The sequence below is a fragment of the Aulonocara sp. 'chitande type north' Nkhata Bay genome, linkage group LG23 (assembly GCF_057382095.1).
Source record: "Aulonocara sp. 'chitande type north' Nkhata Bay isolate Kocher_YH1m ecotype deep benthic linkage group LG23, A_spYH_male_GT1.1, whole genome shotgun sequence".
In the NCBI taxonomy this organism is placed as follows: domain Eukaryota; kingdom Metazoa; phylum Chordata; class Actinopteri; order Cichliformes; family Cichlidae; genus Aulonocara; species Aulonocara sp. 'chitande type north' Nkhata Bay.
The window spans coordinates 12238383-12251163 of NC_141365.1; the positions used below are offsets into that span (position 1 = coordinate 12238383).

Here is a 12781-nt window from a genome sequence, read left to right on the forward strand (position 1 = left end):
AAACCAAATTTATAAAAAAGAAAGCATCATTGTCCTTGTCTTTAAAATTATAATAGCCAAAGATAACATCCTTATAGTACAGTTGAAGATTAGGGAGAACAAAGTCAGTAATAAACTTGTGGAAATCCTTCCAGAATTTACACGTAAATTTACATGACCAAAACAGATGAGAAAATGTTTCAGGTTGCTCTTGACAGAAGGTACAATTTACATTTATTTCAGCCATAAATTTGGACAAATATTGTTTGGTAGGGTAAAACTTATGAATCAACTTAAAAGAAATCTCTTTAATTTTGTTTGTCAAGAAAAACCTTTGTGGTAAAGTCCAAACTTTTTTCCATTCAATATCTGTTACAAAATTGGCCCAATAAAATATGGCTGATGGAACAGAGACCATTGCATCCTGAAAGAGAGATCTTATTTTGGTATTTATAGACTTATGAGAGGAAAAGCAAACATTGCCAAGAGAAGAATGTAACACATCCGGGGGAGTGACCTGTAGTGGAGCACTGTGGGAGCATCTGTGTAACATGGACAGACCAGATGGGATGGCATCGAACACTATTGAGAATTCTTTAGGCGTTATCGGTACATTGTATCTCCTGAGGAACTCAGAGTAATTATAAAAGAGTCCATCTTCTCTAAATAACTGACTAACCAAGATTATTCCATTACTAAACCAGTTATTTAAAAAAAGAGTTTTATTTTTATAAATAATATTGCAGTTATTCCAAATAAAACAGTTTTGTGGAGAGAAATTGTGTTTGTAAATCAGCGCCCATGCCAAAAGAATTTGTTGATGAAAGTGAGAAAGTTTCAGTGGTATTTTTGGAATACTGTAATTGCAGAGCAGTAGGAAGTTAAGGCCGCCTAAATTAGAGAACACATGATGTAAGATAAAGTTCCAGATAGAGCCTCAGACGTACGTTACATCACATCCTGTCTGTCTGCTCGTGGTTACTCTGTGAACATAAATGAAACCTTCGGTCAGGTGGGGGTGCTGTCTGACTCTAACAGCCTCTTCTTTTTCCTGCAGGCTGGAGCTGTCCTGGTCTCGAGTGGAGCTGTCGGCGACCTGCTACAGAACCTGTGAGACGGCCGGGATACTTCAGATCCGCGTGCAGCGCAACGGGAGGAGCGCTGACCCTGCCTACGTCGCCATCCAGGTCACGCCTCACCCACCTCCTGGTTTATAATATATAAAACTGGAAGTTCCTAACCACTTTGTCTGCTCAGATTCTGTTTTAAGTCTGAGTGCAATCGCAGACTCTCAGATGTCTTCCTGAGCGTTTCTCAGTTTTCAAGCCGCTGTGGTAAACCTGCGAAAGACTCCAGCTTTTACAAACTCTGAGTTAGATTAAAAACAGCTGAGAATTGAGTGAAGCCGACGTGTAACGAGCAGGAAGCTGTAGCTCGGTTTGTTTTGGACTAAAATCCTGACGTCTTCTTCTTCAGGTGGACGAAGGATCAGCCAAAGCTGGCAGAGATTTCACTCACAGCACTGCGAGTCTCATCCAGTTCGATCCAGGTCTGACCGCCGCTTGGACTTTCACCGCCTCATCATGTGACCTGTTGTGGCGCAGCGTGCAGTCCCTGTCTAACAGCTGTTTTTTGTTGTGCTTCAGGTGTGAAGGTGAAAACCTGGAACATTTACCTGATTGACGACGGCCTGGAAGAAAACCACGAGAGCTTCACGGTCACGCTGAGAAACCCCCAGAACGCCGTCCTGGGACCAAGGAGCTCGGCCACCGTGGAGATCATCGACCCCCACCGAGGTGACATGATCGATCTGATCAATGAGTCCAATGAATGAATGAGTTTAACTCTACAAACTGAGAAATAAATACAATAAATTGTCTGTGAGTGGGATTTAAAAATGATTCCAGTCGATTTAAAATGAAAACTGCTGCTCCATCAAACCATCCTCACACCATCACAGTTAGGACTTTAAGCCGCTGGTCAGTCTTAGATTCGACTGAACGTTAAAGGATTGCTTCTGTGTCTCAGGAAGCTGTGACCCAGACGACCTGTGGGTAGAAGATGATCAGCGCCCCCTTCCTCCTCCTCCTACTCCTCCCCCTCTCCCTCCTCAGCTCCCTGATCCTCTGCAGCAAGAGGAGGAAGAGGAGGTTCCGGTCATCAATATAGAGGCGGAGCTGCTGTGGGAGAACCAGCCTCACCCGCCCCGAGGAGACGTCCCGAATCGACATCACCTGGACTACAAAGAGGTGGAGCCACGAGACCCAGAGCCCCACAGCAATGGCTACACCCCCCACAGCAGCCACCTAAACATTCAGCAGCACACTGGAAGCAGTACTGGGAACACTGGGAGCACGGTGAGACACAGACAGAACATGATTCTGAGTTCTTTAAACTTTAAACAGTCAGAGTGAACAATTGTCACACGATCATAACAAATCAGCGAACAGGAAGTTGGGCTCAGATGGGCACCGCCTGCGCTCTCAAACAATATCTGTTCACAGATTTGTGATCCATTTTCTCGTCTGTGTGTGTTTGTGTGAGTGTGTCTTTCTGTAAATTCTGAACTTTGTGTTGTTGTTCAGGTCCGTCTGTCTGCACAGAGGAGGCCTGAGGACGAGCAGGAGAAGGTTTGGACGGTAAGACACTCAGCCAGTTTATCCAATGACCGACTGAAGCTCACTGTGTTAATGTCTCTTCCTCCTCCTCCTCCTCCCCTCCTTCTTCCTCCAGTTCCACAGTCTGACTCCTCTCCGGCTCGAGGAGCTGCAACCGGGCGATGTCGAGTGGAGCTGGTCAGCTCACGGTCGTCCCCTGCAGGAACTCCAAGTTGGAGATTCTCCTCAGATGGCTCATCAAGCTCAGAAACACCAACCCGAGCTCCGCCAGCACAAGGCACACACACACACCTGCACACACACACACACACACACACACACACACACACACACACCGGAGTAACCTTTGACCTCTGGCTATCTGTGTGTGTTCAGGTGGGGAAGTCTGTGAGCAGCTCATGTCCTGATGGCTGGACGCACCACAGGAGACGATGTTACATCCTCAGCCCGTCCGTGGCGAGCTGGGCCAGCGCCGACAGAACCTGCTCGCTGCTGTAAAGAAGCCGCTTTCTCCTCTGACTCTGTTTCTGTTCTGTTTCCGGTTTGCTGATTGATCTTTGGTTTCAGATTTGGTCACTCAGCTGAGATGTGACACAAGTCAGAATCATCACTGATATCCTTGACATGTTTAAAACATGACCATGAGTCTCGCTGTAACACATCTGACGGTTTAAAGGAGGTCCTCACAGAGTTTCTTCCAGCTGTGCGTGGCGAACAGCCTGCAGCTGCAAAGCAAGAAAAAGATTTTGAACCATCGCAGTGACTGTTTGATTTTTATTTTAACTTCATGAGCATTTGAAAACTGTGCTTCATTTAATTAAGGCAACGATGCTGAGCCAGCCTGAGGTCATGCACCTCTGTGCTGCACGTATGAGCAGGACGGAAATATTAATCAGTGAAGAACCTGCTCTCTGATGTGACCTTTGACCTTTGCTCTCCTCTCCTCTGGCAGGTTTAACAGCAGCCTGACCGACGTGCACTCCAGGAGAGATGTGAGCTGGTTGTGGAGGTTTGCAGGGAAGAAGCCATTTTGGATCGGTGGGTGTTTCCTCAATAATGATAACCAGTAATTAATCAAGTTAATTAATAGTTAATTTAGCTGTTTCCTGATGTTTCTTGGCTTTTGGGTCATGTTGACTTTTATCCACATTTAAAGAACTGAAAGTCTGAACAAACCCCAGCAGGCCTCTGCAGTTTGACTGGGAAACAGATTTTATTTCACTGTGTTTTTAGGATGTAGCACAGATATGTGAAACTGTACGCAGGCTGAATCTGGTCCCTCACAGATTTTCACTTTGGGCTCTTAGTAACACCTCGCTGGACCTGCAGGTTCAGAGAGAATCAAAGGTGATGCTGACGTAGGAGGAATAAACGAGCAAAGTTCTGTTTTCAGAAATTTAGAGTTTGGGGCATCACTTTGAATATGTGGCAAAGCCATTGTCTTTTTTAAAACTCTGTTCTCAGAGCGATCAAGCTGTCATTGTTACCTGGCAGGAGGCTGTGCTGCAGGCAAACTGCAGGATCATTTTCACACAGGTGCCGAGTTTGTTCTCACACACCTGAACACAAAGGAAGCTTTGTGGTGTCGGTGTGGCCCTCTGGATCACTCTTGAATCTGCCATCTTTTGATGCTTTGAACTCTTTGGAAACTTTTAAGCTGGCAAACCTGAGCAGATTTTCTTTATTCATGAGTTTTCGGGCTGATTCTGATGACGATGAAAGGTTTTTGTTTCAGTGACTCTGATTTGGAGCTCCAGTGGATGAAATGTTGTATCCTGAGGCCTGGTGCGTGTCAGGCTTTGCTTCCAGACTGACGGCTCCTCTGTCTGCTCCTCAGGTCTGTCTGGAGGTCCAGGACGCTCATCGTGGGCTGACAGTCGCTCGCTGTCTTCCTCCAGACTGAGGGGGGCGCCAGTGAGCCCCGGTGAGCCCGAGAACGACTCCAACTGCGTGCTGGTTCAAAACCCGAGAAGCTGGATCTCCACGAGCTGCTCTGCAGAAACTCAGCACTCATTCATCTGTTCATCGCCAGCTCAAACTCACTGAGACATTCATAGCCAGTGGCCTTCATATTTAACGTGATGAGGTGATGCTGCTCTGTACATTAGTTTCATACTTTGTCTTAATAAAGCTGCTGCACAAACACAAATATGAGTCAGCAGTTTGGTGACTTCTTTCCTCACATTTTCAGATAGGTTTGTATTACAGTATAAACGGTGTCATTGATTGGAATCAATGTTTAAAGAGAGTTAGCCAGTTTGAACAGATGAGTTTTGACTTGAATGAGAAGAGAGAGCCAGTTTTCCTGATATCAGGAGGAAGGGAATTCCAGTGCCGCGGTGCAGAGCGGCTAGAAGGAAGAAATATACAGCTGAGTGTCATCAGCATGACAGTGAAACTTAATATTACATTTCTGAGTATGTAACCAAGTGGAAGCATGTAAAAAATTAATAGAAAAGGCCCTAATACTGAACCCTGTGGCACACCAGCAGAAACAGAAAATGAACCTAAAAAGTGAAATTTAAGTTGAATGAAATGAGTGCAATCTGAGAGATATGAGGTGAACCAGGCTAGGAGGATATGACTAATGCCAAAGTCTTTTCAGAAGGATAGTGTGGTAAATCAAAGGCTGCAATCAGAGAAGGGTGAGGATGATGAGGACACTGGAGTCACCTGCCATCAGGAGGTGATTGGTCATTTTTAATATTTTCTGTGCTGTGAAGTGGGCGAAAACCAGACTAGAATTGTTCATAGAGATTATTGTTATTGACGTGTGTGAAGCTAAGAGGCGACAACATTCTCAATAATTTTAGAAATTAAAGGGAGGTTAGATATCTGTAGAAAGTTATTGAAATTATGGGAAATTATTAAGAATTGGAATAACGGATGCAGTTTTCAATAATGAAGTAACAACTCCAGCGCTGAGGGAAAAGTGAATAATGGTGGTAATAAAGGAGGCCAGTATTTAAATCACTTTCTGAGTATCATGATGACGTATTAGAGCCACATTAAGAAAAAAAAATTGAGATCAAAGTTGAATTGTGGATATTACCGTTGTTGTTTCAAGACAGACTGCCACATTTGCTGTACTGTCTACAAAATGTCTTGTTTAGATAAGTAGCTGAAACAAAGTGATCAGCTCTTATATGTGAAACAACAAGCATCTTCTTTACTGCATGAAGGTGTAACCATCGATAACCTTGCATCCGTTGATTAGCAGCCATTTGATTTTGTACAAATCCGTCCAACTCTTCCACATTTGTGTTTTTCCATCTGACCAGATGCAGCTTTCCGCACCTTGTTTTCGGCATCCATATATTTATCACCACGATATGGTTATATTCTAAAGAGCAATCATTGCCTTCCTCGTGCATGTTTGAGCTTGCTCTGCTTCACTTGTTTATTGGAACAAGAGATCCTGAGCACCTTCTTTGCAGGTGCTTGGAGAGATTCGGTTTTACGTTAGCTTTTCTGTTCTCTGCACAAATTACACTTTTCTGTTACACCATATTTAATGTTTTTGGAAATTAATTTCTGAATTTGAAATCACATTTAATCCGCACTGATACAAATACCTTGCACTGGAATAATGTTTTACCTCACCTTTAGATAATAAACCCACGTTTCCACAGAAATTGTTATCAAGACACGGCTAAATATTGACCAGCTCTCTGACAAGGTGTACAAACACAATTTCAGGATATAGTTGCTGGAATTTGTATTGGGAATGAGGACCAATCGGACTGAGGACATTCTACACCCTTCCTTAAAGCAAACATTCTAATAAACCTTCAATGGTTACTTGAATAGTTTTAAAAAAGAAATATTTCAGTTTTAGATTTTTAATCATTTTTACAAAATTCAAGAAACTCTCAAAACAAATTTTCACTCTGAATTTCTTTTAGTGCAGACTAAAAACATGATAACTTAAGGAATTTAAATACTAATTAAAAGTAAAGCGGTCAGAATTCTGAATCGTCTCGGCAAACTGGTGGTTTTTCAGTGTGTATTCTATATTCTAACATGCGGCCTTGTCAATCAAATCACAGAAATAACAGATACTTGATGGCAGTTAAATTTAGAGCAGTGAAAATTTCTGAAGGTTGTATGTTGCTACTTTGACTTATTATTAATTTAGATCTCAGTCCTGCTCAGATTTCCATCCAGAGATTCTTCCGGTACGTGGGAATAAAGACTTGTTAACCTTGAGTGCTGCTCTCCGTGTCTGTCTCTGCGCTTGGGTTCACGTTTCGTACCGTCCTCCGTGCCTGCCTCAGTGTCTCCTGCTCTCGTCCCTGGTTGATGGTGTCTCTAGCTTCACATATCCCAGAACAAAATTGCAGTCTGATCCCCGGCGGTCGTGTCGCAGAGTGGGGAGGAATGATTAGACACATCAACGGGTTGGTGGTGTACGGACGCACTCGTGCAGTATTACAGTTCCTCTCTGAACAAAATTAGTTTTGATATTTGTGATTTCCACATGTTACTCTTGATTTTTACCATATTTACTAATATTAACATAGAAAGTTACAAAAATTACTTGCTGAGAAAATAATTTCAGCAAATTCTTGCTGTGCTCCACCCTGATTGGAGGATAACTGCACTGCCAGCACTCATGGACATTACACCTTATTTACAAACCGTATTCCTATTTATACTTCAGTGCCACCAACATCCCTATTTAAAGTGTATTTAATATAACCTTATTTAGTATAGTTGCAGCAGTCCCCCCCCCTGCATTTAATAAAATACGTTTTTGAAATCAAAACAGAGCTGCAATCCATCATGAAGCAAACAGTGACATCATCAAGCACTAGTTTATTTTAACCAGACTTATGAAGCATGGAGGTTTCAGTTCAAGCTACATTAACGAACTACAACTAAAGGGTTAGGGTAGCTACATTAACTATAGTTAGTTAATGTAGCTAAGTATAACTAAACTAAAACACAAGCGGTTCATTAAAAGACATGAGGTTTTTGTTTAAACTTTATTATTGCTCAGTAATAAGACAAAAGTATTTATTACCTGAGTACGAGATTCATAAAAAATACACCATAGCCATGCATTAGTTTAGTTTGTTTATTTTTAGCAAATGCATTTTGCAATTTTAGAATAAATCTGCATTCATGTGCAAAATGTAGCATTTCCCAATGAGATTGAGAACATGCAGTGCCCTCACAGAAAGGGCCAAATAATTTCAACAACAGTGAGAGGTTCTGAATCGAGGTGTTTTAAATTGTAAGGTAAAAACCTTACAAAATTAAAGCTCCAACCCAAACAATCCCCCACGAGCAAGCACTTGGCAACAGTGGGGAGGAAAAACTCCCTTTCAACAGGAAGAAACCTCCAGCAGAACCAGGCTCAGAGAGGGTCAGCCATCTGCCGCGACCTGTTTGGATGGGGCTGATGCGAGACAGAACCAACACTGTAGGATTTTAAAATTGTTGAAATCTTGTGAATTGTATATATCATAGTCGAAATCATAGCCTGATTTCGACTATGATTTTGTAGGGAAACAATGTTTTCAAAAATTTCCCAAAAGAACAACAGTTCCTAGTGGTCTTTGAAGAGGATTGTTCAGATGAATTGTTGTTATTATTCTCCTTAACAACAAAAACCTTAATCCTCTTCTCCTTCATCCTGTTCACTTCAGATATCAACATTCTTGCTACATTATCTTCAAAGTTTAACTGCCTGAATTCCATGGCAGTCTGTACCATCAGTTTAGACTTATATGTCTTCTTTAGACTCTTATAAACGGCTCTAACAAGTTTGTCTAAAGATTTTGGAAGTTGTGTGGGTAGTTTACCCACAGCCATTTCAATGACATTTTCTAAAATGGCAAAAATGTTGACCTGCTTTGTTGCTGTGCCTGTCTTTAAGGCGACCATGTTGTTCAGCCTAACAAGAAACTGAATTATAAAGTTTCTTTCTTTAGTTTCTTGTGTCCTTTGCCCTGGACTGGGGATCTGTTCTTCAGACGTTTCAGCAGGACTGGTCTGATTTTCCCAAACAACAGAACCCTTTATCCTTTTCTCCTTTACCTTATTGATCTCTGATATTAAAATTCTTGAGACATTTTCTTCAAATGTTGACTGACGAAATACAATGAAAAATTGTAGCAAGTCCTTGGAGTTGTACATCTTGTGCAGTCCACGGAAAACAGACTTAACCACCCTGTTTATAGATGTTGGCAGTTCTGCAGGTAATTTTCCTGCAGTTTTTTCTGTGACTGTTTTGATGAGTGAAAACATGTCGATGGGTTTTATGACTAATTTAGTTTTTGTTGTAATGGTGTTTGAAAGCTTTACAACAAACTGAACGATAAAGTTTTTTTCATCCATTTCTCGTCTCTCTGCCTGTGTACGGGTCATAAAGACGGATTTGAAGAGAAGTGTCTGCATCTCCTCTTCAGATATTTCTATGGGCCTGGTTTCCTGTGGACAGTCTCCTTTAAAGGAATCCATTTGAGTTTTTTTCTGTGCTGTTCTCTGATCCCGTTGCTAGTGTCTGTCTGTAATAACTTTTGTTTCTAATGTCTCTGCAAAGCAAACCATCGGTGTCGAATTGTGCGATACAAATAAACTTGCCTTGCCTCCGCCCCTATTTATGAGCTGGTAGGACCAGATCAAAGCTGAAAATGTATCACGTGACACCGACGTCAGCTCTGGAGTGTGATGTAGCGACTGTTTTTATGTGTTGTCGTTAGCAACAAGGACGGTAAAACCATCGTGTACGCTTGTTTATTTCCCTTTCACAATAAAGCTCAAGATCCTGTTGAGACTTTTCAAAATAAACTGAATGACGTGAAAGAGTGTTTACGGATGAGTATGGGCTCAAATTGTGGTCATAAATATGTTGTACTTGTAAAAAAGATTTGTATGTGTAAAAAAGATTTGTGTGTGGACTTAGCCAAAAAGTACATGTGAAACTCGAAGCGGCAACCTTCCGATTACAAGGCGAACTCCCAACTCTTGAACCACGACTGCCCCACAAATAATTAACAAAATATTTATGACCACAATTTGAGCCCATAGATGAGAAGCAAAAAAGAGCCGGCAGGTGCTAAAAATAAACCTTAGACTCAAACGTTAGAACAGGCCTTTCCCCGCAGCACGCCGTTGAATAAATACTCACGAAGAAAACGGCGGCCGTTACAACTTATGTATCGTTTCATGCATCGGTTAAAACACTCAACTCCAGGTACACGATGCCCAGCTGAGTCGAGCTGCCCGAGATTCACAGAATTTACAGAAAATGTTACATTTTTGTGATTTCTATCGTTATCGGGGCTATAGATGCTTATATTGGGATATGTGATTTTGGTCACATCGCACAGCCCTACTCTGAGGTCATAGCAAATTAGAACAAATGAAATATTTCACTGGAGCTTTAGATCCCTCTCTGTCCACAACAGAGGAAAAACAAGGCACCAGTGAAGGATCACCCTGCTGTGCTCTGGTCATATTCAAGCTCTGATTAATGTCCTCAGGAATCATTTCAGGGACGTCACATGTGGAGATTTTTTACAGAATCAATGGGTGACACGAAAGAGTCGTCTTCATCAAGCGTAGCCATAAACGACCCCGACAAATCCACAATCTCACCCATTTTATGAGCCTGAGCACGAGTAATTGCGCACGCAGGAAACACCTCTGAAGCAGTGGAGCCTGAGTCAGCAGCAAGGGCAGGAACATCAACAACTTCTGGCGGGGGAAAAACATGCCCACCAGCTAGATCATTACCAAGAATGAAGGAAACTCCTTCGATTGGTAATCGCTGGCGCACGGCGACTTTAACGTAGCCCGACACTAACGGCGAATGCACCCATATGCAGAGGGGCTTTGGTGACACTCATTTTTATTCCCCACACTACTATGTCGGAACCACAGGATGTTTTTTCCGACAAAGGCAGCACAGATTCTAGTAAGAATGAGTGGTACGCACCCGTATCTCTAAGAACCGTGACTGGCACTTTATCATTTTCTTCACCCGTCAACGAAACAAAGCCGCATGACACAACTGCGGATCAATGTCAGTTTTCGGGTTTTGTTCAGCCTCCGCGTGCACCTTTGGCGAGCAAGCGGTTTTAATCAAACCCACGCCTGCGGGGAATTTAGTGCCCCTCGCTTCTTTTCTTTTTAATACTGGACACGCAAACATTCTCGACCGTTTGATCTAGCAATGAACGCTGATACATTTTTACGCACTGCTCGTGGTGACTTTTTTCGTTCAGAGAAATTTTCCTGAAACGAATTCTGTGCACAGAACACACTTTTGTGCGTTAAAACAAAGTCGTCAGCCAGGAGTGCCGCGTTAGTGAGAGACGACACCTTTTGTTCGTTTAAATAAGTCACGATGCGTTCTGGCAAACACTTTTTAAACTCCTCCAGCAAAATAAGGGTTTAACTCTTCCACGGTTTTAACTTTACATGAACAACACCATTTCTCAAACAACACATTCTTTTCTCGCGCAAACTCAACAAAAGTCTGGTTAGCAGTTTTATTAAGATTCCTAAATTTCTGCCGATATGCTTCAGGGACAAGTTCATACGCCTGCAGCACAGTTTTCTTAAGAGTTTCATAATCTAAACTCTGCTCAATAGACAGGCTTGAACACACTTCTTGGGCTTTTTCCACAAGCTTACATTGGAGTAAGAGGGACCAAAACTCTTTCGGCCACTACCTATAACTATAACTAAACTAAAACACAAGCGGTTCATTAAAAGACATGAGGGTTTTTTTTTTAACTTTATTATTGCTCAGTAATAAGACAAAAGTATTTATTACCTGAGTACGAGATTCATAAAAATACACCATAGCCATGCATTAGTTTAGTTTGTTTATTTTTAGCAAATGCATTTTGCAATTTAGAATAAATCTGCATTCATGTGCAAAATGTAGCATTTCCCAATGAGATTGAGAACATGCAGTGCCCTCACAGAAAGGGCCAAACAATTTCAACAACAGTGAGAGGTTCTGAATCGAGGTGTTTTAAATTGTAAGGTAAAAACCTTACAAAATTAAAGCTCCAACCCAAACAATCCCCCACGAGCAAGCACTTGGCAACAGTGGGGAGGAAAAACTCCCTTTCAACAGGAAGAAACCTCCAGCAGAACCAGGCTCAGAGAGGGTCAGCCATCTGCCGCGACCTGTTTGGATGGGGCTGATGCGAGACAGAACCAACACTGTAGGATTTTAAAATTGTTGAAATCTTGTGAATTGTATATATCATAGTCGAAATCATAGCCTGATTTCGACTATGATTTTGTAGGGAAACAATGTTTTCAAAAATTTCCCAAAAGAACAACAGTTCCTAGTGGTCTTTGAAGAGGATTGTTCAGATGAATTGTTGTTATTATTCTCCTTAACAACAAAAACCTTAATCCTCTTCTCCTTCATCCTGTTCACTTCAGATATCAACATTCTTGCTACATTATCTTCAAAGTTTAACTGCCTGAATTCCATGGCAGTCTGTACCATCAGTTTAGACTTATATGTCTTCTTTAGACTCTTATAAACGGCTCTAACAAGTTTGTCTAAAGATTTTGGAAGTTGTGTGGGTAGTTTACCCACAGCCATTTCAATGACGTTTTGTAAAATGGCAAAAATGTTGACCTGCTTTGTTGCTGTGCCTGTCTTTAAGGCGACCATGTTGTTCAGCCTAACAAGAAACTGAATTATAAAGTTTCTTTCTTTAGTTTCTTGTGTCCTTTGCCCTGGACTGGGGATCTGTTCTTCAGACGTTTCAGCAGGACTGGTCTGATTTTCCCAAACAACAGAACCCTTTATCCTTTTCTCCTTTACCTTATTGATCTCTGATATTAAAATTCTTGAGACATTTTCTTCAAATGTTGACTGACGAAATACAATGAAAAATCGTAGCAAGTCCTTGGAGTCGTACATCTTGTGCAGTCCACGGAAAACAGACTTAACCACCCTGTTTATAGATGTTGGCAGTTCTGCAGGTAATTTTCCTGCAGTTTTTTCTGTGACTGTTTTGATGAGTGAAAGCATGTCGATGGGTTTTATGACTAATTTAGTTTTTGTTGTAATGGTGTAAATGGTAAAAACACACACAACAAAAATCAGAATGTGTTTGTGATTTGGATTTTTATTTAAAGGTGAAACCTTTTTTCTTTTCTTGTTTTGCCAGATTAGACATTTTGATTCATTTCATTTA

The 12781-nt window shown here is 41.7% G+C and overlaps 1 protein-coding gene across 5 annotated transcripts in view; it reads left to right on the plus strand.

Moving 5' to 3' along the window:
- Positions 1-4740, plus strand: part of frem1b (Fras1 related extracellular matrix 1b) — a 45990-nt gene extending 41250 nt beyond the window's left edge. For 4 of the 5 annotated variants that reach the window (XM_086282795.1, XM_086282794.1, XM_086282793.1 and 1 more), the window contains 9 exons: positions 1037-1166; positions 1456-1528; positions 1626-1775; positions 2008-2336; positions 2565-2618; positions 2713-2874; positions 2973-3091; positions 3550-3635; positions 4435-4740. In XM_086282795.1, coding sequence (XP_086138921.1) covers positions 1037-1166; positions 1456-1528; positions 1626-1775; positions 2008-2336; positions 2565-2618; positions 2713-2874; positions 2973-3091; positions 3550-3635; positions 4435-4643 — 1312 coding nt within the window. In that variant the 3' untranslated portion in view covers positions 4644-4740. Of the gene's footprint in view, positions 1-1036; positions 1167-1455; positions 1529-1625; positions 1776-2007; positions 2337-2564; positions 2619-2712; positions 2875-2972; positions 3092-3549; positions 3636-4434 lie in introns of those variants that run through there. The other variant, XM_086282797.1, reaches the window with a different exon arrangement.
- Positions 4741-12781: the final 8041 nt, after the last annotated feature.